Here is a 24,721-nt window from a genome sequence, read left to right on the forward strand (position 1 = left end):
AGGCATCAGGTTAGGAAACATCCTGGACATATCCCTGGGGTTGTGTTTCCTGCATGTCCAAACAGGAGGAGTCCTCAGGACAGACCCAGGTCATGTTGGAGAGGTTATAGGTCCAGCTGACCTGGAAGTGCCTTGGTATCCCTCTGGAAGATTTGATGGAGGTAGCGAAGAAAATGGATATCTGGGTAGCTTTACTTAGACTGACGCCTCAGCAGCCTGGAGCCAGATAAGCAGTAGGAGATGGATGGATGAATGGATGAAAATGCATTTGTCCTCAATCTTTGTATGTGTGGAGCAGCTTGATAGGGTGATCAGTAGAGAAGAGAGAGAGAGGGGCTGGGAGGGCACCATATAATAAAGATGTTGTGCTCTCATTGCTGACTTGCTGCCCATAAGGAGCCACCCTGTGTTATTTTTTAGGACAGAAATCTGCAAGTGTGGCCACATGAAGAGCGTTCACTGTGCGGAGGCCTTCAACTATGTGGGACCACACAGTGATGACTGGCACCCGAAGACACACACCCGCGAAGTGCCCACAGATGCCTTTGGAACCATGACCTTTACTAATCTGGGGAAAAACAGTGCCAAGGTGAGTGTACCATGAATGTGTGGTGCTCAGGGCGTCTGGATTGGGAGAGTGCTGCCCCCATCCATGAGGCTGTAAAATCCTATTTGAGCGCCCCCTGTCTAGAAGGTGTGGCACAACATGACCTCTCATCCATGGTTTGAATCCTTCATCAGGGTGTCCTTTCATCTGTCAGCCCTGCTTTCTCCTTTGGCAACTTCCTTGGCTGGCAAGGGGCACCAAGTTTAGTGGGGTGAACTTTCACTTTGTACTATTTAAGAGGTGCAAGATGGCAACTGTCTTGATGTTAGTGAGGGCAGGTTAAGGGGGCCTTCAGGAGCAGTGCCCCCTGCCTGTGCAGAAATGAAGAAACGTGTGCAGATTTAAAGGCTGCGTGTTATCCAAGGAAGGGTGGTGGGTTAGCAGGATCCTCTCCCAGAAGTCATTGGGGACAAGGCAGGAACAACACGTGGACGCTCCATCTCTGGGGCCAACTTAGCAGTGCCAATCTAGCTGACCTACATGTTTTTGTACTGTGGACGAAAACCAGAACCAATACACACAGACACGCGGAGAACATACAGACTTCTCACAGGGAGCATCGGAAATGCAAAGTACCTCTGCACCAGCATGCCACCAGGCCAGGTGAGATGAGGTCAGGTCAGGTTGGGGAGCATACACTGGTACACCGCATTGCCACACCCACCACACAACAAAACACCTCAGGATCCCGGTTGGCAACCCCCCATGTAGACATGCGATCCAGTCCCACCCTCCGGAAATGACCCTCTATCTGCCACAGCCAATGTTACTGTATGTGGGTATCCCCTTGGCCTGGTCCTGCAACTCAGGTCCTCAACAATGAGGATCACCCTCAGGTAATCGCGCCACATGGCCGTAGTGTCGTAACTGACGCTCCCTCACAATGCAGGTCATGTGCCTCATTCGGGACTCCGTGAGCAACACAAAGTCAAGCCAGCGGTGCCCAAGGACTCACTGAAGAGACACACATGAAGGAGTCCAGTCTTCATCTCAGGTCACTGGATAGCATCCATGTGTCACAAACAGGAAGCACCAGGACTCTAAAGACTTGGACCTTCGTCCTTTTGCAGATATCGGGAGTGCCACACACCCCTTTCCAGTGACCTCATGACCCCCCCATGCTCTCCCTATCCGTCTACTGGCTTCATAGGAGGAGTCACCAGAGTCACATGAATGTCACTGCTGAGGTAAGCAAACCTCTCGACGAGGTCAACACTCTATCTGCAGACAGACACACTACTGATGGCCGTGCCTGTTGGTTTTTATCAGGACCCTCGCAAGCCCAAACACTCAGACCCCTCACACAGTCTCTCAAGCACCCCAATCAGAGCCTCCATTGACTCTGCGAAGATCACAGCATCGTCAGTAAAGTCAAGATCAGTGAATCTCTCTTCACCAACAGATGCCCCACAGTCGCTGTACCCCACGATTCTGCCCAACACCCAGTCCATGCCAGCATTGAACAGAGTAGGAGCAGAACACACCGCTGATGAACTCCAGAATCAACTGGGAAAAACACAGAGGGTCTGCCTCCACTCTGCAGAGCAATCACAGTACCAACGTACAGGCCGGTCATGACATCCAGCAACCTTGAGAGGATCCCGCGAACGCTCAGGATGTCCCACAGGGCAGCTCGATCAGCTGAGTTGAACACTTTATGAAAATCGACAAAGGCTGCAAAGAAACTCTGCCAATATTTGCGTTAGCGCTCCATGAGAACCCTCAGTGCCAGGATGCGGTTGATGGTAGACTTCTTAGGCGTAAAACCAGACTGTTCCGGTCGCTGGAAGGTGAGCAGGAGATCACGGATCCTATTGAGGACGACCCTAGTGAGGACCTTCCCGGCACAGAGAGCCGTGTTACCCTCTGTAGTTGCTGCAATCCAGTCAGTCCCCCTTCCCTTTCCAGGTAGGGATGAGGTGTCCTGTTTTCAAGTCACTTGAGATGACGCCCGTCTCAAATGGAAGCAAAGATTGCTTGCAGTGCCAGGAGGAGAGCCTTACCACCAGCATGGAGAAGTTCACCCCGGACACCACAGATCCCTGCAGCCTTTCCTCCCCTTAGCTGGTTCACCACCTGTGCCATCTCAGTGAGACTGGGGGGAGGATCAGCCTCAAGAACTGTGGACCATGAGATGTCCAACATACATGCCACCCTGTTAGTTTATATTTTTACCAGCTGTGCTACCCATCTAAGATGGGTTGAAATCTAAGTAATGAATGAAGACCTCAACATCAATGTTTGCAGTACGTCATCTATTGCAATTTACTCTGAAACGCAGGTAGTAGGATGCATTTCATTTGTCATTCCAACAGATGGTGCATCACAAACATTTGTATTAATAAAATGCATTGCTACAAATATTTTTGATGCGCCCTCTGTTGGAATGAAAAATCCTGTGCATTTTATTACTACAATTGTTTGTGATGTGCTGTCCGTTGGAGTGACAAATCCAATGATTATGCCTGTGTTATATTGCATTTGATTTGGGATTTGTAAACGCAGTGCTAATTTTTGTGATGCACCACCTGTTGGAATGTCAAATGCAATGCATTTTATTACTGCAAATATTTGTGACGAGTCATCTTTTGGAATGACAGAGACCTAGTAACCAGACGGACATATTTGGCTAATGCGTCACCTGTGAGTTTCTGCAATCTTTTGACAAGCTCCAAAAATTGTCCCATTTACTGTTCACAGTTGACTCCACAAATACCCAGAAGTGTGAATGTCAAATTCACAAATCTGTAGGGCCGTCTGACCGGTGGACCCAAACCACGAGCAGTACTTGGCGTTGTCTTGTTCCTCCTTGCAATGCATTATTACTTTTATATGACATATTTGTTAAGTGGCGGTGGGGGTCCCCCATAAAGATCGGGATGTGCTGATATTAGTATTATATGGCCTCTAACTGCCAAAGTCCCCCTTGGAGGTCAACGCACATTCATATTAATATATTGTATGATGTTGAAGTTAAGTGTGAAGCTAATCACATCCTCTGTGTCTCATTTGGTGTCCATTCCATAATACCAGAGTAAGATGCCAGTGTCAGAGGGGCACTCGATTACCACACGATATTTCACGTGCTGATCACGAGCCAATTGATAACAATGTCTTGATGCAGAATTACTAACTTGCAGTATTTTAATAAAAATAAGTAAAATGAAAACACTGGACTCTCACAATGTTTCGTTATTATTATGTTAATGCCACAGCAGTTTTCCCCCTAATTGTGACTAACTGGCCAGGCACGGGTGGTCTCTGTCTTGTTCTCCTAGCACTCCCCTTGATTTTGAGGCTGAATGGCACCCTCATACTTGCCCTCTCGTCACACTGACTATTGTCCAACTGTCATTTCTCTCTGTCCAGTATGTCCGAGTCTCCGTCGACACTCCCCCTGAGAATCTGTTTGAGTTGCTGACATCCTGCTGGCAGCTCGATGTGCCCAACCTGCTGATCTCAGTTACCGGAGGTGCCAAGAACATTGTCATGAAGCCACAGCTGAGGAATATGTTCCGTCGGGGCTTGATCAAGGTGGCACAGTCCACAGGTGAGCCTTTTGCTTTGTGTGACAGGAATGCAGTGGCCTCTGGACTGGAGTGGCGCTTCAATGAAGTGTCTGGCTGATGCCAGTCTGTGATGGGATTGTGCCACTGATTACGGGGGTGACCTCAGTATTATAGAGAGGGGTTCCTTTTGTGGAATTGGTGGCACTTTATAATAGATTCACTTATTTGCCCACTACTGTAGTGATGCCAGTCAGTATTGTGTTTGCCCAGGCCTCACATTATGGGGTCATCCCAGTACTTACAGAAGTTTCCCTCCTTGTCATTGCTGGGCTGCCGTACTTGGTGATGCCAGTCTAAAAGTTGACCACCACCTACATGTCGTGTCTGGGGTCACTTGAGTATTTAACAAGAATGGTTTGACTTGCCCACTGAGGCTGACATGGTGGTATGATGCCACTGTATATTGTGCATGTCCTTCACTGCCTAAGTAGGTGCTTGTGTATTATCGGGACTCCATTATTAAATGGGCTGCCCCTCTTTACACACTTGACCAGCCCTACCAGGTTGATGCCAGTCTATAGTGAGAGTTGCTCTCTTTACTGGGGTGTTTTTTGCTGGGGTTTAACCGATATTTTGCCATACTACTGTGGTGCCACCTTATGACTGGATTGCCCAGCAACTGCTAGGGTGTTCATTCTGAGGTGACTCAAGTGTTTCATGCGAATGCCCGTTTTTCCCACAGGTGCCTGGATTATCACGGGTGGCTCACATGCCGGTGTCATGAAGCATGTCGGGGAGGCAATGCGAGACTCTGCCTTGAGCAGTACGTCCAAAGATGGAAAGATTGTAGCCATTGGCATCGGCACCTGGGGGATTGTGTATAACCAGGAAAGTCTGATCAGAAGGCCAGGGGTAAGTCCCTGAGTGGCACCAAAAAGATCTTTATCTCTTAATGCTCTTGGTTGGTGTATGGTTGTCAATTGGCTCCAAAACAGGGCACCACTACCAGTAATCTACCCGTATGTCTCATCTTTCAGAGCAGCTTGCCAGCAGAGTATGCCATTAATGAGGGAAAGCAGGGCCAGCTGTCCTTTCTGGACTACAACCACTCACATTTCATCCTGGTCGACGATGGCACCCATGGCATCTACGGGGTGGAGATTGTGCTGAGGGCTAAACTGGAGAAGTTTATAGCCAAACAGACCATAGGGAAGAGTGAGTCACACTTTGATTACTATTGGACTTATCCTCACCAGAATATTCATGATGGACGTAGGGTGGTAAGAGTGAATGGGGGAATCAGGTGGCACACTTGGACCACTATCATTATTCATGTGTCACGTCTACTCTATCTGGACTCCACTGGCTTAAGTAAGTGTCTTCTGTGGTCACATGATCCTCCCAGTAGTGGTCAGCCATTACACATATGGTGTTCTATGTAATGCCTTTCAGAAAATGCTGTATGAAGGAATGGAGGTTTTTATGCACATCAATATGGCACAGTGTGGCACTATTGATGTCCACAGCCACCCTATGAGTAGAACTGAGGCTTTTTATTTAATGACTCCTGCAGCTGACCACAGACCTGGTCCACCTAAGGCTCTCACAATTTTCTTTTCTTTTTTGCCAGGTGTTGGCATAAACATCCCAGCAGTGTGCCTCGTGTTGGGGGGCGGCCCGGGCACCTTGGATGTGAGTATGATGTTTACTCAGACGTATCGTGGTCGGGGTCTTCCCTGTTGACACTCAGCATGGGCAGACTTTGCTATTTGGTGGGCACAAATTTTGCCAAACTCCTAAAATTTTGGTGACCAAAGTTGGAAAAGTGGGAGACAGCGGACGGTGGGGTCCTAGGGTATCCCCTTCCTCTTATGAGGGTAGCCTGCAAGGTCATGTAGTTTTATAAATGGTGCCCCCTCGGTGTCCATAGCATGTACTCTAGTTAGACTGGATGGGGGGGTCCCCTCGGTGTCCAGCGCGTGCATCCCTTGAGTTACTAAAATGGCACCCCCGGTGTCCATATTGCATTCACTATTGTTAGATTTCAAGGATGGAGGGGGTCCCACACAGCCCCTTAATTTTCATAAACAGTGCCCCTCAGTTGACAGTGCCCTAGGTGGCTACCTGTGTCACATACTGGATTGACTTTCTCTTGGCCCAGGAATACAGAGCAGCCCCATCAATCCCAGAGAATTAAATATTGCATTGATACTTGCTGTGAAAGGCGCTATATTACATTGTTGTAGAGAGAACAGGTGAAAAAAGTCCCCCATAGGCTTACTGCTGTGGGAGCTGCTCCTGCTTACATCATCCCATCTGATTCAGAGCAGATGCTGCCCCCCCACGCCCCCTTCCTTAATGACTGGACACTTAAGGGTTTCCTTTCATGCCAGTGCAGTGTCTGCCTTCTGACGTGATGTCCTTTCTCTGTGAACCGAGGTCTGGTCATCTTAGCCTCCAGCTAGCAGGAAGTGGTGATGTGGAGGGCAGTAAGTGTGTTATGGTGTCCTCAAGTGTGTGGCCATTGAGGTTATAGGGACTGGGATAGCCTGGGGTGTGGTTAATAAAGTCAATGGGGGTGTGGCCATTGGGATAGAGGAGGTTTAGCCAATGAGCTCACAGTACACATTGGTGGGTGTGGCCATTGAGCTCATAGGGATGGGAAACCTTAGAGGTGTGTTCAGTGAGACAATGAGGGTGTGGCTATAGAGTTTATGGGTGTGCCCAATGAGATGTGCCATAGTAGATGTGGCCATTGAGGTCATGAGGGTGCTGAGGGCCTAGTGAAGTGCTCTGAGAGTTTACTTTGGTGTGGCCATTAGAGTCATCGAGCTTACAGTGTGCCATAGAGGCTCTTTACCAATAAATTCTTGGAGGTGGAGTGTGGCCAGTGAGAACGTGGTAGTGGAGAGAGGGTTCCTGAGATGGCCTGGTCTGTCCTTTCATTCGCTCAAATGAGCTGCACTGTCCACTTTCCTTGCAGACCATCTACAACGCCATGCAGAACGGCACACCCTGTGTGATCCTGGAGGGCTCGGGTCACGTCGCTGATGTGATAGCTGAAGTTGCCACCCTACCTCTTTCCCAGATCACAGTGGAAGAGGTACAGAAACACCTTAAGACCTTTTTCGCCAAGGACTTTGACTGTTTCTCCGATGACAAGATTATCGAATGGACGAAGAAGGTGAGGTACAAATCCAGCTTTAGGAGTTTTCCCTTTTTTATCCTCTTGCCTGATTTACTTACCTTTTTCAGATCCAGGACATCATGAGAATACCCCAACTGTTGACGGTCTTCCGAATGGACAAGAAGGTCAACAAGGAACTGGACATGGCCATCCTGCAGGCTGTGCTCAAAGGTGACTGAGCCCTTTATTGGCTTCCTATTGCAGTCTGCTGTTCATCAACAAGATTCCTGCTTCCTAATAGCCATTAATCTTGACTTTATATGCACCCTTCTTGGCCTGCCGGAGGTTAGTGTTGCTCTTACTGGGTTTTCCTCTGGAGTTGGCAGAGACTCACTGTGCCCACAAGACCTCCAGAACACGACAGGTTGAGCTTTCCGCCTGGTCACTCTCTGATGTGTCCACTGTTGTTCTATGCGAGCAGCAGCACCTCTGCCCCATGCCAGGTTTCTTGTGCCAAGCAGCTAGTTAGTGTGCAATGCCTCTAGAATTTTCCAGTTCCGAGTGTTTGTATTTTGTATTGCTTTCTATTCTTGTTTCATTTGTAAAAGCACCTCATAGTGGAAAATGACATGAAAGGGGCTCTTTAAACATCTTGGGGATTTCAAGATGTGGTATTAATTAATGCTAGAATCCCTGAAGCCTATGAAAAAACTTGTAATCCCGGGCCACCTTAAATTCCTTCGCAGCTCTCCATTAGCGTCTTTTGTTTTGTCGATCAGCACAAGCAGCAAGCCGCCTGCTATCCCCACACCGCCGCAGCTCAACTCGGGCAAAAAGTTCTCCGAGCTCAAGTCCTGTTTATCGTGGTGTGAGGTGCCTGGAGGGTCAATAATGCAGGTAGAAGCTACCGTCGCACTTTGCATAACTGATCTTTTCCTAAATAAGGAGTGACATTGCACATGTACTGTGTCAGTGTGCCCGTGTCGATCAAACAGAGGAAGCTCTGCAATTTACTTGTGTCTTTACGCTGTAGGGAGATAAGTAAATAAATCGAGGTAAATAACATTTGATGTGGCTTTTATATTAACTCCATATAAATGTTTTCATATAAAGACCATCACAAAACATAATCACAAACTGGGCTTTGCACGATACGTTGGTGAGCTCTGTAAGCCCTGCTGTTTCCTTGAAGGACAGGTGTGGAGTAGACTGACTGGCAGGATGACGCCCGACCTGTTGCTGCATCCAAACGGTGCCATCTTTCGCCTTTACGCCAGGAGCAGCTGCGTTGTTCTTATATGTGAGTGGACGTTTCTTGCGGGGAGGACTTCTGTTCTCTTTCTCCAGTCTGAATTCACCTCTGTTATAGTGCGTCTTTATTTGAAAACAGCTGTGTCAGATCGGGGCGAGCGTGAACGTGACTGGGAGAATAAAACTGAATAACACAAAAAAAGGTAACCCATACAAGTACCATAAATTTACACCAGCTGATACAGACTCAAATCAAATAGATAGATAGATAGATAGATAGATAGATAGATAGATAGATAGATAGATAGATAGATAGATAGATAGATAGATAGATAGGAAAGGCACTATATGATAGATAGATAGATAGATAGATAGATAGATAGATAGATAGATAGATAGATAGATAGATAGATAGATAGATAGATAGATAGATAGATAGATAGATATGAAAGGCACTATATGATAGATAGATAGATAGATAGGAAAGGCACTATATGATAGATAGATAGATAGATAGATAGATAGATAGATAGATAGATAGATAGATAGATAGATATGAAAGGCACTATATGATAGATGGATTCAGTGGATTCTCCATGATTGACAGGAGTCTGCTCAGTGCCCGTCGCTCTGCCACGGATGTCAAACTGTCCAGCTCCGTGCCTACAACAGAGCCTGCCTTCCTCACCAGTTTGTCCCTCTTATTTATGCTGCCTCCCCAGCACACCACCGCGTAGAAGAGGGCGCTCGCCACAACCGTCTGGTGGAACATCTGCAGCATCTTATTACAGATGTTGAAGGACGCCAGCCTTCTAATGAAGTATAGTCAGCTCTGTCCTCTCTTACACAGATCATCAGTATTGGCAGTCCAGTCCAGTTTATCATCCAGCTGCACTCCCAGGTATTTTTAGGTCTGTACCTTCTACACAGTCACCTCTGATGATCACGGGGTGCGTGAAGGTCCTGGTCCTCCTAAAATCCACCACCAGCTCCTTGGTCTTGCTGGTGTTGAATTGTAGGTGGTTTGAGTCGCACCATTTAACAAAGTCCTTGATTATGTTCCTGTACTCCTCCTCCTGCCCACTCCTGATGCAGCCCACCATAGCAGTGTCGTCAGTGAACCTTTGCACGTTGCAGGACTCGAGTTGTATTGGAAGTCTGATGTATGTTGGCTGAACAGGACCGGAGAAAGTCCAGTCCCCTGTGGCGCCCCTGTGAGTGACCCGACATTTGCGTGATAGACAAAATAGCGGCCATTAAAACGCAGCGTCAAAATCGCGCCAACAAAATCGTGAAAAGTTTCATTAAATATGAATTACTAGTTTAAAGCATATATAATAATGTTTATTTTAGAAGTCAATATTATGAGACACGGCACGCAGATAGTCCTTAAGATCACGCCGTGTATATGTAAGAAGAATTGCAGCAAGACGTCTTGATAGTTGAGCGTATTTAGACTTGCTGGCTGCCTGACGCTGGTAATTCTGCTTTGTATACAACGTGTTATGCCAACCCTCGACTGAGTTATTTGTTCGCGGCATGCCATCAGCAATACGTTCTCGCATGTTGCACATGGTGATAGGAAACAATGGGTTGGCTCGTCGATTGCATCTCAATCGACCAACGTAATTGTCCTCCCAGTAATCATAAAATTCTGGAGATTGTCGGGTCTACCCTCGCTCAGTTCATCAAAAGCGGACCCAACATTTTCCGGAGGAACGAAACTTAGTGCAATTAGCATCTTTGAATACAGTTATAACCTAGCACATAATGTGTACATAATGCGCACGTATGCGTCCCACTCTCGTGGCCTCTCTCGCGATTTTGTTGTGGCGAGTTTGTCGGCGCTCATTTGTCCGTCGTGGTTTTGTCGGCGCTCATATGTTTGCGATTTTGTCAGTGAACCGTCCTGTGTTGCTGACCACAATGTCAGACCTGCAGTTCCCGAGACACACATACTGAGGTCTGTCTGTAAGAGAGTCCACGATCTATGGCACCAGGTATGAATCTACTCCCGTCTCAGTCAGCTTGTCACAAAGGAGCAGAGGTTGGATGGTGTTGAAGGCGCTAGCAAAGTCCAGAAACATAATTCTTACAGCACCACTGCCTCTGTCCAAGTGGGAGAGGGATCAGTGTAGCATATAGATGATGGCATCCTCCGCTCCCACCTTCTCCTGGTATGCAAACTGCAGAGGGTCGAGGGCATGGCGGACCTGTGGCCTCAGGTGGTGAAGCAGCAGCCGCTCCATGGTCTTCATCACATGTGACGTCAGAACAACAGGCTGGAAGTCATTCAGCTCCCCAGGACGTGATAGCTTTGGGTCTGGGGTGATACAAGATGTTTTCCAAAGCCTCGGGACTCTCCCCTGTTCCAGGCTCAGGATGAAGGTGCACTGTAGAGGATTCCCCAGCTCCAGCGCACAGGCCTTCAGCAGCCTGGCGATACTCCATCTGGACCTGCTGCTTTGCTGGCATGAAGTCTCCTCAGCTCTCTGCTCACCTGGGCTGCTGTAATTGTGGGTGGGGATGTCTCTGCTATGCTGGTATCAGCAGAAGGATGGTTGGAGGATGCAGTACTCCGAAGTGAGAATGGGTTAGGGTGGTCAAACCTGTTGAAGAAGTTGTTTATTTGGTTTGCTCTCTCCATGTCTCTCTCGATGGTGGTACCCCACATCGAGCTGCAGCCAGTGATGATCTTCATCCCATCCCACACTTCCTTCATGCTGTTATTCTGCAACTTCTGCTCCATTTGTTAGGTTTTGCATACCCCTTAGTGTCAGAGCGAAGGGTCATCCATTGTACGGTGCCTTTGGAGCAATTGAAGCCTAAGGGTCTTGCTCAAAGGGCCCAGCAGAGTAGGATCTTTTTTGCAAGTAAAGGGGATTCGAACCATCAACTTTCAGGATACCAGCGCAGATCCTTAGCCTCAGAGGCACCACACCACGTGAGCTCATGCTGATCACCGTCTTTAAAAGCCCTTTTCTTCCTTGATGTCACTTGTAATCCATGGCTTGTTGTTTGCATAGCAGCGTACTGTTCCTACTGGAACTACAATGTCCATCCAGAAGTTGATGTAGTCAGTAGTGCAGTCAACAGCCTCCTCGATGTTCTCACTATGTGACCCCGGCAGGATATTCCATGTATGTATGTTTTTATTCTATAATAGTAAGAATAAGAGCAGCTCACTACTGAAAATGGTAAAAGCAAGAAGGACCCAGATTCGAACCCACGACCTCTTGATTATGAGTCAGCAGATGTGCCAGTGTTGTACCCTAACCCGATGTCTTTTTCTTTGGTTATATTCTTGAATAAAAGCGCACTTGTTCTGTTATATTAGAAGCTTTTGTGAAAGTGTTTAATTTGATATTTGGTCTTCGGTCTTCACACATTACACACTTCATGTCCAAATTTTGTCATTAGTACCACAACATGACAAAAGATTCTGTTTTAGCTATGTTAAACATTTCTTGTCTCACATTTCCTGTCATCCTACACTTACACAGATCGTTGTAGACACGGCACACCTGAAATGCTTGTCTTCCAAATCAAGATGTATTAATTATTGACCCTCTACAACTCCAGGCATCGCACACCACGATAAACAGGACTTGAGCTGGCAGAACATTTTGCTGCGTTGGTGAGTGGACGGGACAGCAGGCGGCTTGCAACTTGTGCTGCTCGACAAAACAAAAGACGCTAATGAGGAGGTGTGAAGGAATTTAAGGTGGTTCGGGATTGCGAGTTTTTTCGTAGGCTTCAGGGATTCTAGTGTTAATTAATACCACAGCTTGAAATCCCCAAGATGTTTAAAGAGCCCCTACAAGCCTTAAATTTTACACCGTTTGGCTTGCTCTCTCTCTCAGGGGTGGGGATCGATCTGTTCTTAACATAATTCTTTTTTTTTGTAAAAACTTGATTGCTATGTATTGATTGTAATAAAATTAATAAATAAAAATTTGAAAAAATAATAATAATTAATACCACAGCTTGAAAGCCCCAAGATGTTTAAACAGCGCCTTTCATGTCATTTTCCACTATGAGGTGCTTTACAAATGAAACAAGAATACAAAGCAATACAAATTGAAAACATGCAGAACTGGAAAATTCAAATGAAAGGAAAATAAAAGACGCTATATAACTAGGGTGCCACCAGATGAGTCACATTCCTTGTGTTTCAGCTTCCAAGAATGTGGACTATTATGGGCATGACAACTGGGAGCACCAGCTGAAGCTCGCTGTGGCGTGGAACAGGATGGACATTGCCAAGTGCAAGATCTTCAAGGATGACCAGCTCCTGAAGGTAAGCCTCCAAGGGGCAGTAGGGACAGGATGACCCTCGTCACCATACACCGGCCTAACTGTGTCTCTCTATAGTCGTCAGGCCTGCGTCCTGTGATGATGGTGGAGGCGCTGATTGCAGACAAGTCCAATTTTGTGAGGCTCTTCCTGGAGAACGGCATGAACCTCCAAGAGGTCCTGACCAAGAGCGTCATGCTGGAGCTCTTTAACAACTTGTCTTCCAGCAGTCTGATCTACCGCATGCTGATAAAGGAGCTGAAGGAGGAGGAAGTGGAGGGGCCGGAGCTGGCACATGGCCAGTGGAGGATCCAAATGCACCACGTCTCCAATGTTCTTCAGGAGCTCCTTGGAGACTTCACCCAGCCCCTTTACCACCTGCAGCGGAGCAGCTCCAAGTTTGCAGTGTTCATACATGTGAGGCTCTCTGGCGAGTTAGCGCTGTCTTTGCAGCCAGGTGGTACCCCAGGAATCTCAAGCTGTCATTTTGTGTGACTGAGCAGCTCTGGGGCCCTGTGAGGTCCTAAGTTGGTGCAGTTCCATTATTGTATACCTCAGAATGTCTAACCTACACCCCTCTGTCTTCTTGTAGTTGAAAAGCAATGGGCAGGAAGTGTTTGAAGATCCCATCCGAGACCTCTTTATTTGGGCGATACTGCAGTGCAGGACTGAGCTGGCCCAGATTGTATGGGAGCAGGTAATGGGATGGACATGAACATGGGGCTCTCATGCTGGTAACTGGTACTTTGGAATACGGGATCCTTGGGTGTCAATGTTCAAGCTTGTTTGGACCCCAGCTGTTGTCCAGGCATTTCATGTTATGGACTCCCCTTTGCTGTTGTCCAGCTCCCTATGCCAGCGCTTAACCCAACACAGACAGACGCAGGACAAATGTTTTATTTTTTTCACCTCGTGGGAAACACCTTCCTCATTTCCCGCAGGCACAACACGGTCTCAAGCACAAAGCACAATACTTTTTCATTTTTCTTCTTCTCTCTTTCTCCTCCACTCCCGAGTAGTGGCCACTGGCTCCTTTTATAAGGCACCCGGAAGTGCTCCAGGTGCTCGTTGAGCTAATTCTGGCAGCACTTCCAGGTGAGGGCGAAGATCTGTTCTCCACGGCTCAGCAGCAGCTGCAGCACCCCCTGGTGGCACCCCCGGATCCCAACAGGACGGAATCCAACTCCATCTCCCATGAGGCCCTGCAGGAGTCCTGCATCCCAAGGGAGGAACTGTTCTGGCCACGCTTGCTCCCCCGGTCCTCTCGGTGAAGAGGTGTCCCAGCCAGACAAGAACCGCGGCCATCTGCGACAGCACATAATGGATTATGGAGATTATGGATATGGAGTCCCCCACCCGCTGTCACTCAGCAGCTTAGCTTTTGGCGGTCCTATGAATAAACTCTTTTCTTAGTTATATGAGGGCTCCCCGAGATGCAGTACTTTGTCTTATGGAGGCCGTGTCAGTTTTTTGATTTGGACTTTGATACACTTTTTCATTTTTAATACAGAGGACAATGGAGATTTTGCTCCCGGGACACTTTTGGGTACATCCTATTTGCCTGGCTAATCACAACAAATCAAATGTTACAAAGTTTCTCATACCAAGAACTGTAAACACATGGAATACGAGACCAAGTGCTGTGGTTGACAGTAGGACTTTAGAGACCTTCAAACCTGAACTTTGTGTCATTTAGGAGAAATTTGGTGATAAGATTAGTGAACTTTTTGGGCTGAATGGCCTTTTCTCATTCAAATGGTTTTAATGTAACTTGAACGTCGCTGGTTCACAATTCAAGGGCGAATTTCTGGGCTGCAACAGCCACCATCTTGTTCATGGCAGTGGCGTTCATTGCTAGTCACGTGGTCTTGACAGCACATAATGTGTGGCACCAGCACACTGTCACTGTCAAAGACAGCAGTGTCATCGTTCAAGTGCCTAAACATGTCCGCCTCCTCCTAATTCAAAACAGTGTTGACCCCGAGTAAATGTGAAACTGTGTCCGCTTGCTGGCAGTGACAAGACCTTCATGTGCTTTGTGTCTGCAGTGCCAGGATTGCTTGGCTGCTGCCCTTGCGGCCTCAAAGATCCTCAAAGAGCTGGCGAAGAAGGAGGAGGATACAGATGGATCAGAAGAGATGCAGAACCTGGCCGAGGAGTACGAGAAGCACGCCATCGGTAAACAAGCATAGGATCGGTTGTGGCTGAATTGTGGGGACATGCAAGATCATCAGGGGGCTCATCTCATATCCACTCTCCTCACATTTACAGGAGTCTTCACCGAGTGCCATCGCAGAGACAAGGAACGAGCCCAGAAGCTGCTGATCCGCGTCTCCAAGTCCTGGGGGCACATCACCTGTCTGCGACTGGCACTGGAGGCAGACAACAAGAACTTTGTGGCCCAGGGCGGCGTGCAGGTCCGTCTCTGACACAATGTATTTTTTTCTTAACATTTGGGAAGGGGATTCCACGCTTGTAATCCTGCTGGGAGTGACAACCGAGCTGAGAATGGGCAAGAAGCCCCTCTTGATGCTTAAAGTTTTGTTTCTGGTCTCTCCCACCCAGGCCCTGCTGACTAAGATCTGGTGGGGACAGCTGGCCGAGGACACCCATTTGTGTAAGGTGCTGCTCTGCATGCTCTTCTTTCCCCTCATCTACACTGGACTCATCACTTTCAGGTCAGAATTTCATTATTATCGGGTGGATGGGCAACTGTAAAATTAAAGGCCACCATAACAACCTGCTGTTGTCTGGATGGTCAGATAAATCATGCTGGGTGATGAAGTGTGGGCCATCTGCTAATTACAGGTGTGTGTGTGTGTAATGTGTGAACACTTTGTGAGGTGACAGAGGGACGTGTGGCATAGTGTAGGCAATCTCATGATGAACACTCTTCTCAAATTCCAGGCAGGATGAACAGATTAACAAACAAAATGCCCGGCTAGAAGTTACTAGCAGTGAGTTAATGGCAGAAAATCCCAGCGTCCTGAAAAAAAGGTGAGCGGCCCTGCACGTCTTTATCTAGGTCTTCACTGTGAATGTGGCCACTGGTGATCCTGGGCCTGAAATCTTGGATCAGCCAAGGTAGTCAGGAGCTCATCAAGTTGGGTCCCTATCCCTGACAGATGGCCCGCTGATTGCAGTAGTAGTGTTGTCACATAGGAGACATGACCTGATATCTCCTGTTCAGATGTCGTGTTCTGCAAGTCCAGACAGGTGGATCTCCCCTTCACCTGACCTACCTGACCTTGTCAGATGGCCTGCTGATGGCCATCTCCACATCCAGACATCTTTCTGGATGCTCAGATGAATCCTGCTGGTTGATGAAGTGAGGTCTATCACACATGTGTGCGCAGGTGTGATCTGTGGACACTTTGCGGATGAGCAAAGAGGGTGTGGCATAGTGTAGGCCATCTCATGATGATGATCACCCCTTTCAAATTACAGGTGGGATAAAGAGATGCCCAAGCAAAATTCCCAACGGGGAGTCACTGATGGCGACTTGAAGGCAGAAAATCCCACCGTCACAAAAAGAAGGTAAGCTGTCCTCCACGTCTTTATCTGGGACCTTCGCTTCTCAATTCCATGGACTGACGTTTTCTTTCTTGTTCATAATGGTGCTCTCACGTTTCATCTCCTGACATTATTAGCCAAGTTTCCATCCAGTTTTTTGCGACGTTTTGTTATCGACAAGCAGAATAAACGTAAAAAAAATGTGCGAAATTTGCTGTCTCCAGCCTGTTTCCATCCAACTGGCTTTTTATCGATAAAATGGTGTGCGTGATGACGTCATCCCCCTCCAAAACGAACTGTCGCATAAGTTTTGTTGTATCGCGAAAAAAATCTGCCCTTGAGCCGTTTCCATACATAATTTTGTGTATGTCGCAAATTATCTACCTTTTGTTTTCCACGTTACACCCCCTCCACTAAACAAAGAAATGGAGAGATTATTCAGTTTTTTGAAATTTGCCAGCTTACTGTTATTTCAGTTTCACAAATAATTGGAATTGTACATAATATCCGAAGACGACAGCAGAATGAAGCAGTTGCTTGTCCGACAGCCTTAGAGCTCGAAGAAAGTACCCCAGTGCGCGTATGGGAGAGACGACAGAATAAGACCTTCTGGGAGGAGGTGGTGGGGAGACACTTGACAGAAAATCTCTGGCTGCAATATTTTAGAATGACACGGCCGACGTTTGAGATGTTGTGTGGATTCATCAGTCCTGTCACCGACCACCGGTTCCAACCCCAAAGCGGATTGCCATCGCCCTTTACAAGCTGGCAACCTGCGCCGAGTATAGAGTAGTTGGAGAAACTTTCGGGGTTAGTAAAACTACCGTCCATCGATGTGTATATGCTGTGTGCACCGCTATTAAAGAAAAATTAATGCGCGGTTATATCAGACTTCCGACTGTAGCGGAGGCCAATGAAATTGCATACCGCAATTCCTTGGTGCATCTTGTGCCACAGATTTACGGTGCGCTGGATGGCACGCATGTGCCTATTCTTCCCCCGACGGAAGGCTACGCGATTACATTAATCACAAAGGGTGGCCATCTATTGTTCTCCAGGCCCTTGTTGATGACAGGTGCATGAAACGAGACATTTGCGTTGGCACTCCTGGAAGTGCCCATGATGCAGCTGTGTTTGCAGCATCGGATCTGTACAGGTGAGCCTACCTTTCAACATCCCTTCTCAGTGCGATAACAACTGAATTAGTACTGTAACCTGCTTCCCTTAAGGTTTTAATTAAAACTGAAATTTGAATTAATACAAAATAACGACGTTTAATCAAAAAAAACTAAAGTTAATATTAATGAGAGAATTTCTCATATATGCTAAAACATCTGCCATTTAATAATAAGAAAAAAATGTTTAGATAATGAAACACACGGTTTATTAAATATTTTGACTGGCACAGTAAATGACCTTTGCGGTTTTTGTATTATTTAGACATCCTGAGAGACCCCCAGGCTACAGTTGATGTGGAGGGAGTTCAGGTACCCCTTTTAGTGGCCTTTAGGAGACCCAGCCTATCCGCTACTGCATTGGCTCATCACGAGAAATAACGAGTCTCTTCATCAGACCATGCGAACCGCTCCGCTATTCTTGTTTTGATGGCACGTGATGAAAATGTATCATGTGACACATTTATTTGCGTTAAAGCCCTTTTTTTCCGACAAAAAGTGTTTCCAATGTAGTTTTTGCGACATCTGAAGTATCGATATGGAATTTATGCGCTAAAGTTAAACGGAAAAATATTCTGTCGACATGTACAACATTTTATCGATAATTAGCATTTCCATCAGCTAAAATTTGAAGCGCTAAATATTTTTTCGTAAAAACTCCTTGGATGGAAACCTGGTTATTGTGCTGTGAAGAAAAGCCTCCCCTTCATTCTCGTCACACAACAAAAGCTGCAGGCAAATTTCAAGTCTCTCAGCTTTCGAGGAACTCATGGCGCACAAACCTTGCACTATCCAAGAACGGCAATCATAGGACCCACACGCTCTTGCAATATTCCTATTCTGCCCGCCGAATGTCCTTAGTCAGTTCATGGACACGTTCCCAGTGAAGCTCGTCAGATGCTGTCACAGGTCGGCCACCTCTTTGTTTTATCACACAATTCAGATGTCCCTTCCTCACCATCTTTGCATCTTTTGGCCCAGCGACCCACAGTGCTCACATCAATACGGGCGATCACCATAAAACAGCCTGCATGCATCGGTGAATTCTGATTGGTGGAAAACACCTTCTCCCATCAGGAACTCAATCACCACACGTCGCTTAAATCGTACCGATGAGGGTCCATCACTGGCTTGGATTTCACAGGGAGGAGCCGCCAAACAACCCTCCATTGTAATGTGGTAGAGAGCTCTGCTCTGTTTGCCTTTCGCTGTGTCACACGTCAGTGACGTTACGCGGTGTGCTCAGACACTCATGTCGTTCTTAACAATCACACACCTTGTGCTTTGTTCTCATAACGAAGGTGCTTACAGTATAGTAATGAGTAGGGCTGTGGGAGGGGCTATCTAACTCATGAATAATGACAGCTGTCGAGTAGGCGTGTCTTGGAGTGGGTGTGTCAGTTAGTATGACTGGCTCATGTAAAACTTGTGACATAAAGGCCCGATCTGATTTGCTGTTCATTGGAGGTCTGCGGCTGGACCCTTCTCCTTTAATTCAGGGCTGATGTTGAGTTTTGTCGAAATTCAGGGGTATAGGATGGAATTCGGCTGTAAACTGCAACAAAACTCGCCCTTACGTTTTAGTTTGACTCGCTTTGCTTGAAGGAAAGTTACGCAGCTTTGCTGATTTGACTTTGATTCCCTGCGTGTCCATAAGAGCAAACATCCTCTTAAATGGCATCGACATCCGGCGAGACTAAAGCAAATGTGCAATGCAAAATACTCCATGGACGTATTACATAATATCGCAGAATCGGATTCTGACTTTTTGGACTCTGAGTTTGATGCCAGAGATCTGGAGAGGGATATCGAAAATGAAAGTGAGGGACCAGCATTGGCTGATCGGTCCCCAGCCGATCGTGGTGCTGAACACGTTTGTGTAGCTGGTACGCCTACAGCTGCGTTCGCCTAGGAGGACCACCACTTATGATGACAAGAGGTACAAACCATATTGCATCACACTGTGACTGCCACCATCGCCCACCGTCTGTGCGAAGACAGAGAGGTAGGCGGCCCGCTGTGCATTCCTTCTGGTCATTGAGCCGCCCCTACGCAGCCACTGCTGCCAGAGATGCCAAACAGCCGCCTACGGCAGCCACAGCACGCAACTACAGACGTTTTATGTTGATTTACGTGTGAAACCAGTGCATTGTGTGCTGAGATTTTAGGAAAAAATATTCAGCCCTGAAAGAGTTAATGACCTGCCGCCAGCTGAGGTGATAGAGGGGGACCTACAAAAGGCGTCAGGGGGAGTCACAAGTCAGTGCTGCCATCTGCTGATGAGATATTAAACTGCAGGCATTGCTCCTCGTATGTGGCAAATGAATTGTGAAGAAAGAACTTTGACTTGTCAGACGTTTCCATTTTTCCTTTAAATTTTTTTGGATTGTTCTGTCAGGTACTCCCATAAGAAGATGCACCTGAAGCCTCTGACATGTTGGAGCCGCCTACAGTACTTCTACTCGGCTCCGGTGATCGTCTTCTACTGGAACGTCGTCTCCTTCTTTGGCTTCCTGTGGCTGTACGCCTACGTGTTGATGATGAACTTTCAGAAGCAGCCGGTGTGGCAGGAGATTCTCCTGTACGTGTGGGTCTGCACCCTCTTCTGTGAGGAGCTCAGGCAGGTGAAGTGCAGTGAGGAAGAGGAGTTGGGGAAATGCCGAGTGTTGGAATGGAGCGCCCCCTAGTGCCCTACAGGTCAGGCTATTTCTGAAACCGTTTCCTCTCTCGCCTCCCCAGCTCTTCCACGGTCGGGACAAGCTTGGGTTCCTGAGGAAGGCAGAGATTTACTTCAGTAAAATGTGGAACGTATTTGACGTGCTGAGCTTCTGCTTCTTTGCAGCAGGAGTGGCCTGCAGGTACGTGGCGCCTCTGGTGTGTAAGGTGACATTAAGGGCCAAGACGACCTGCTGTCGAGGAGGAGACCTGATCACACATGGGATGGGGGCTTCAGGTGTGAAAGGTGACATTAGGTTAAGAGTTAAATGAGCCTGCTGTCAAGATGAGGACCTGAGCACACCTGGGGTGGTGTACACGTAAAACTGGGATGTGGAGGATTGGTGGTCTGCAAATGACAATCAACAGGACACCAAACAAGCTTCTGAAAACGAAGCCACCCGAATGGACCAGTGGCCAGTGGGCCAACATACACAGTGGATTGATCAAGTCTTTGGACCCCTTTCACTTTCTGCAGACTTTCTCTGTTGTAGAGTTCATTTGAAATGGAGACGTTTGTCATTATTTCCTGTCTCTCTACACAGAATAACCCATAGTGACAAAGTGACAACATGTTTTCAGAAAAGGTGTGCACATTTATTACTACAAGTCAAAGCCTGAAATCTCCCATTCCTGGAAGTATTTAGACCCTTCACTCAGTACTTTGTTGAAGCCCCTCTGGCAGCCATTCCAGCTTCAAGTCTTCGTGGCGAGTGTCTACAAGCGTGACACACCTGGATTTGGGCAGTTGATCCTGTTCTTCCGGCCAGATCCTCTTAAGCTCTGTTAGACTAGATGGGAAGTGTCTGTGAACGGCCATCTTCAGGTCTGTCCACACATTGGGTTTGGCTGGGCTACTCAAAGATGGTCACAGACTTGTCCTAAAGCCACTCCAGCTTTGTCATCACTGTATACTTCAGGTCACTCTGAGGTGGTGGGCACTATTTTCAAAGACCTCTTTGTATTTGGCTCCATTCATCCTTCCCTCAATATTGACCTCCCTGTACTGTCCTCATAGCATGACACTGCCACCACTGTGCTTCACCATAGGGATGGCATTAGGTAGCTGATGAGAGTGCTTGGAGTTCTGCCCAAAGACTTCCATCGTTGTCTCATCAGACCACAGAATCCTTGTCTTTGCTGTCAGAGTCCATCAAATGCCTTCTACTCAAGAGTGGCTTCTGTCTGGCCGCTCTGCCATAAACACAGTTCTGCTCAAATGGTCGTCATCCTCCTAAAATGTCCTTCCATCTCAGCAGAGAACTTCTGAAGCTCCGTTAGAGAGACTGTTGAGTTTTTGGTCACCGGGCCCTTTTTGCTCGGTTGTTCAGTTTGGTCTTTATGGCCAACTCTAGGAAGAATCCTTTTGGTTGCAAACTTCTTCCATTTCATAATTCTTGAGGCCACTGTGCTATTGAGCATTAGAACAATTTAGATGAAGGCTGGCCATTCAGCCCAACAAAGCTCGCCAGTCCTGTCCACTTCATTCTTCTAAAAAAACATCAAGTCGAGTTTTGAAAGTCCCTAACGTCTTACTGTCTACCACACTACTTGGTCGCTTATTCCAAGTGCCTATCGTTCTTTGTGTAAAGAAAAACTTCCTAATGTTTGTGCAACATTTCCCCTTCACAAGTTTCCAACTGTGTCCCCGTGTTCTTGATGAACTCATTTTAAAGTCACCGTCTCGATCCACTGGACTGACGCCCTTCATCATTTTAAACACGTCAGTCAGTCAGGTCTCCTCTTCATCTCCATAAGGGTCAGCTCTTTTAATCTTTCATCATAACTCAACCCCTGTAGCCCCTGAATCAGCCTCGTCGCTCTTCTCTGGACCTTCTCTTGCTCTAAAAACCTTCTTGTAGGACAGTATGCCAGTCTATAGGTGGTGGTACAGATCCATGTAGTGGCAGGTCGCCCCACTGGACCGAATGTGGGTGAACTTGAAGTGTTGCTATGGGGTCCATTACTGTCGTCGTAATCATTTTGTGGTCATTGGGGCTCAGGAAATCCCAAGGGGGGAGGCACATTGCCCACCTGGATTGGTTAAGGATGTGGAGTGTCAGTGAAGAATGGAATCAGGAACACTGCGGATACAACTGGTGAGGGCTGTATGGGCACAGGTGGCCTCTCCGGGTAGAACTAGTAACACACAAGGGTCTGGGGTGGAGGTGGTCAGCCTCATAGGACAGAATCATGTTGATGGCAAGGGGTAAAGGTGCCTCCTGTGGGTAGGATGGCATCACTGTGATGGAATACAGTAGGGCTGGAGAGGAGGCATCTGACCCACCAGCACTTATCCAATCAATTCAAGAGGGTCGTGCCAACACAGAGATTTGGTTTGTCTCTGGTTATCAAACTATGCCAGGGCTGTGGGTTTACAATAAGAAGTGGCATGGTGCCCAGCACTGTTGCAGGTATTGTGCCCCCAGTGAACACAACCATATTTAGCACATACAAGCAGTAGAAGTTTGAATTTCACTGCATTCCATGTGTTGTGGACATAAGGACCAGAAAGGACTGGCAAGGAGACGGGTGGCCTTGCTGGACAGAGTGACATTGGGCATGGATGCACCTTATGGTGGACGCCGCCATACTGGAAGGGGGAGAGGATATACTGTACACAGAGCATTATCTTATCTTATCTCTCCTGGAACACCAGATGGCAGCACCTCCTTGGTTGCTGTGGTGCCTCAGATTCCCACAGGGCTTCATGGGAGCTGGAGTTTGGCACAGTCCTGTTGGGTTCCATGGGTGCTGCCAGGGGGTGCTGTAGAGACAGCAGAGCCCTACTTTATTGGGTTTCCACCTCACCTGGAAGTGTGTCCGGACCACACTGACGGGCCACCGGAAGTACTTCTGGGTGCAGGTGCCCAAGTAAGGAGGTGGAGGACAAAGCTTGCTGGATGAGAACACAAGATGGAGACCGAGAGAGAGATGAGGAAGACAAAGTGCCGCGTTATTGGGCTTTATAACTGTTCTCCATTGGCTGGCCTGTACTGTGCAGGTGGGAAACAAAAGGAGAAGAGTTTCCCACAGAGGAATTAAGGCCAGTGTTGTGCTGGAATTTGTGTCTGCATCTCTCTGTGTCGGGTTTAGGGAGCTGGTGTGCCCCCTGCAGGCCACACCCCTGTTTGGCAGGACCACGATGTGCTCTTAGGGCTTCAGTATACGTGTTGATGTTGGGCAGGGGACATTTCTGGGCAGAAGCACACCAGGTCGCTCTAGAAGACCTGCAGGGCTGCCCTCTAAGTGACTTCTCATTGGCTGTTCTAATTTTAGGCTGGCCCCCGCCACTTTGTACTTTGGTCGGATCATTCTGAGCATCGGCTTCATCGTTTACTGCCTGCGCCTCGTGGACATTTTTACTGTAAATAAAAACCTGGGGCCAAAGATCATCATAGTGAAGCGCATGGTAAGTGTGGAGGGGCTCCACCCTGGGGGGCAGTGTGGGCATCGCCTGCAGGGGACACGGTGTTGTGACCTTGTTGTGTGTTTCTTCCTCAGCTCAAAGACGTCTTCTTCTTCCTCTTCCTGCTGGGGGTCTGGGTTGTGGCCTATGGAGTCGCCAGACAGGCCATCTTGATTGAAAACGAGACCAGGCTGGAATGGATATTCCGTGGGGTCGTGCACCAGCCTTACCTCACCATCTTTGGACAGATGCCCTCAAGCATGGACAGTAAGCTTGGCATCTGCTGGGTGGGTAGGGTGTTACCACCCTCAAACTGCCACTAAGAAATGATTGGCAGATCTTTCCTCCAATCAGCATTTTTCTTCATTTTTTTGCCTTTAAACTGATTTTGTGTGTGTCGCCTCCTAATGCTGCAGTGCCACCCCTGAATTTTAGACATGCCACCTCTTAATGCTGCAGTGCCATCCCTTGTACTTTCAACATGTCACCTCTTAATGCTGCAGTGCCACCCCCTGAATTTTCAACATGTCACCTCTTAATTGCTGCAGTGCCACCCCCTGAATTTTAGACATGCCACCTCTTAATGCTGCAGTACTGCCCGTTGTATTTTAAAAATGTCACCTCTTAATGCTGCAGTGCCACCCCTTGTACTTTCAACATGTCATCTCTTAATTGCTGCTGTGCCACCCCCTGAATTTTAGATGTGTCATCTCTTAAAGCTGCAGTGCCACCCACTGAATTTTAGACATGCCACCTCTTAATGCTGCAGTGCCACCCCTTGTACTTTGTGTGTGCCATCTCTCTTTGAAGGTTCTGGGCCACCACTGACCTCAGCGCTCAAGTCCAGGCAGCAGTCCGAAGTGAAAGGGTGAGCTTTAGCCCTCTGGGTGGGTCAAGAGGCCTATGTGTTATAATGACATGAATTGTTAGAGACTGTGAGGGGTTGGGGACCAACAAGGTATGACAAAGTAAGTCACAGAAAAAAGTTCAAATGCCATCTCACAACATCATCTACTGCCATATAGTGACCCTGTCCTCGGTCAAGTGACTTGTACTCCATGGAGCTCCATGCTCGCCGGTTGCCAATTGAATGTCGACTTCCGGTACCGTCATTCTTTA

The 24,721-nt window shown here is 47.6% G+C and overlaps 1 protein-coding gene across 1 annotated transcript in view; it reads left to right on the plus strand.

Annotated features, from left to right (window-relative positions):
• The first annotated feature begins 499 nt into the window (after positions 1-499).
• LOC120530683 (transient receptor potential cation channel subfamily M member 2-like) overlaps positions 500-24,721 on the plus strand; it is a 29,059-nt gene continuing 4,837 nt past the window's right edge. The window contains 20 exon segments of the mRNA XM_039755104.1: positions 500-589; positions 3,977-4,157; positions 4,859-5,028; positions 5,154-5,335; positions 5,585-5,592; positions 5,747-5,808; positions 7,100-7,300; positions 7,372-7,474; positions 12,673-12,794; positions 12,869-13,233; positions 13,349-13,487; positions 14,839-14,968; positions 15,062-15,207; positions 15,356-15,468; positions 15,698-15,787; positions 16,238-16,327; positions 19,877-20,102; positions 20,218-20,336; positions 23,473-23,605; positions 23,698-23,869. Coding sequence (XP_039611038.1) covers positions 554-589; positions 3,977-4,157; positions 4,859-5,028; positions 5,154-5,335; positions 5,585-5,592; positions 5,747-5,808; positions 7,100-7,300; positions 7,372-7,474; positions 12,673-12,794; positions 12,869-13,233; positions 13,349-13,487; positions 14,839-14,968; positions 15,062-15,207; positions 15,356-15,468; positions 15,698-15,787; positions 16,238-16,327; positions 19,877-20,102; positions 20,218-20,336; positions 23,473-23,605; positions 23,698-23,869 — 2,788 coding nt within the window. The 5' untranslated portion in view covers positions 500-553.

The sequence above is a fragment of the Polypterus senegalus genome, chromosome 6, assembly GCF_016835505.1.
Source record: "Polypterus senegalus isolate Bchr_013 chromosome 6, ASM1683550v1, whole genome shotgun sequence".
In the NCBI taxonomy this organism is placed as follows: Eukaryota; Metazoa; Chordata; class Cladistia; order Polypteriformes; family Polypteridae; genus Polypterus; species Polypterus senegalus.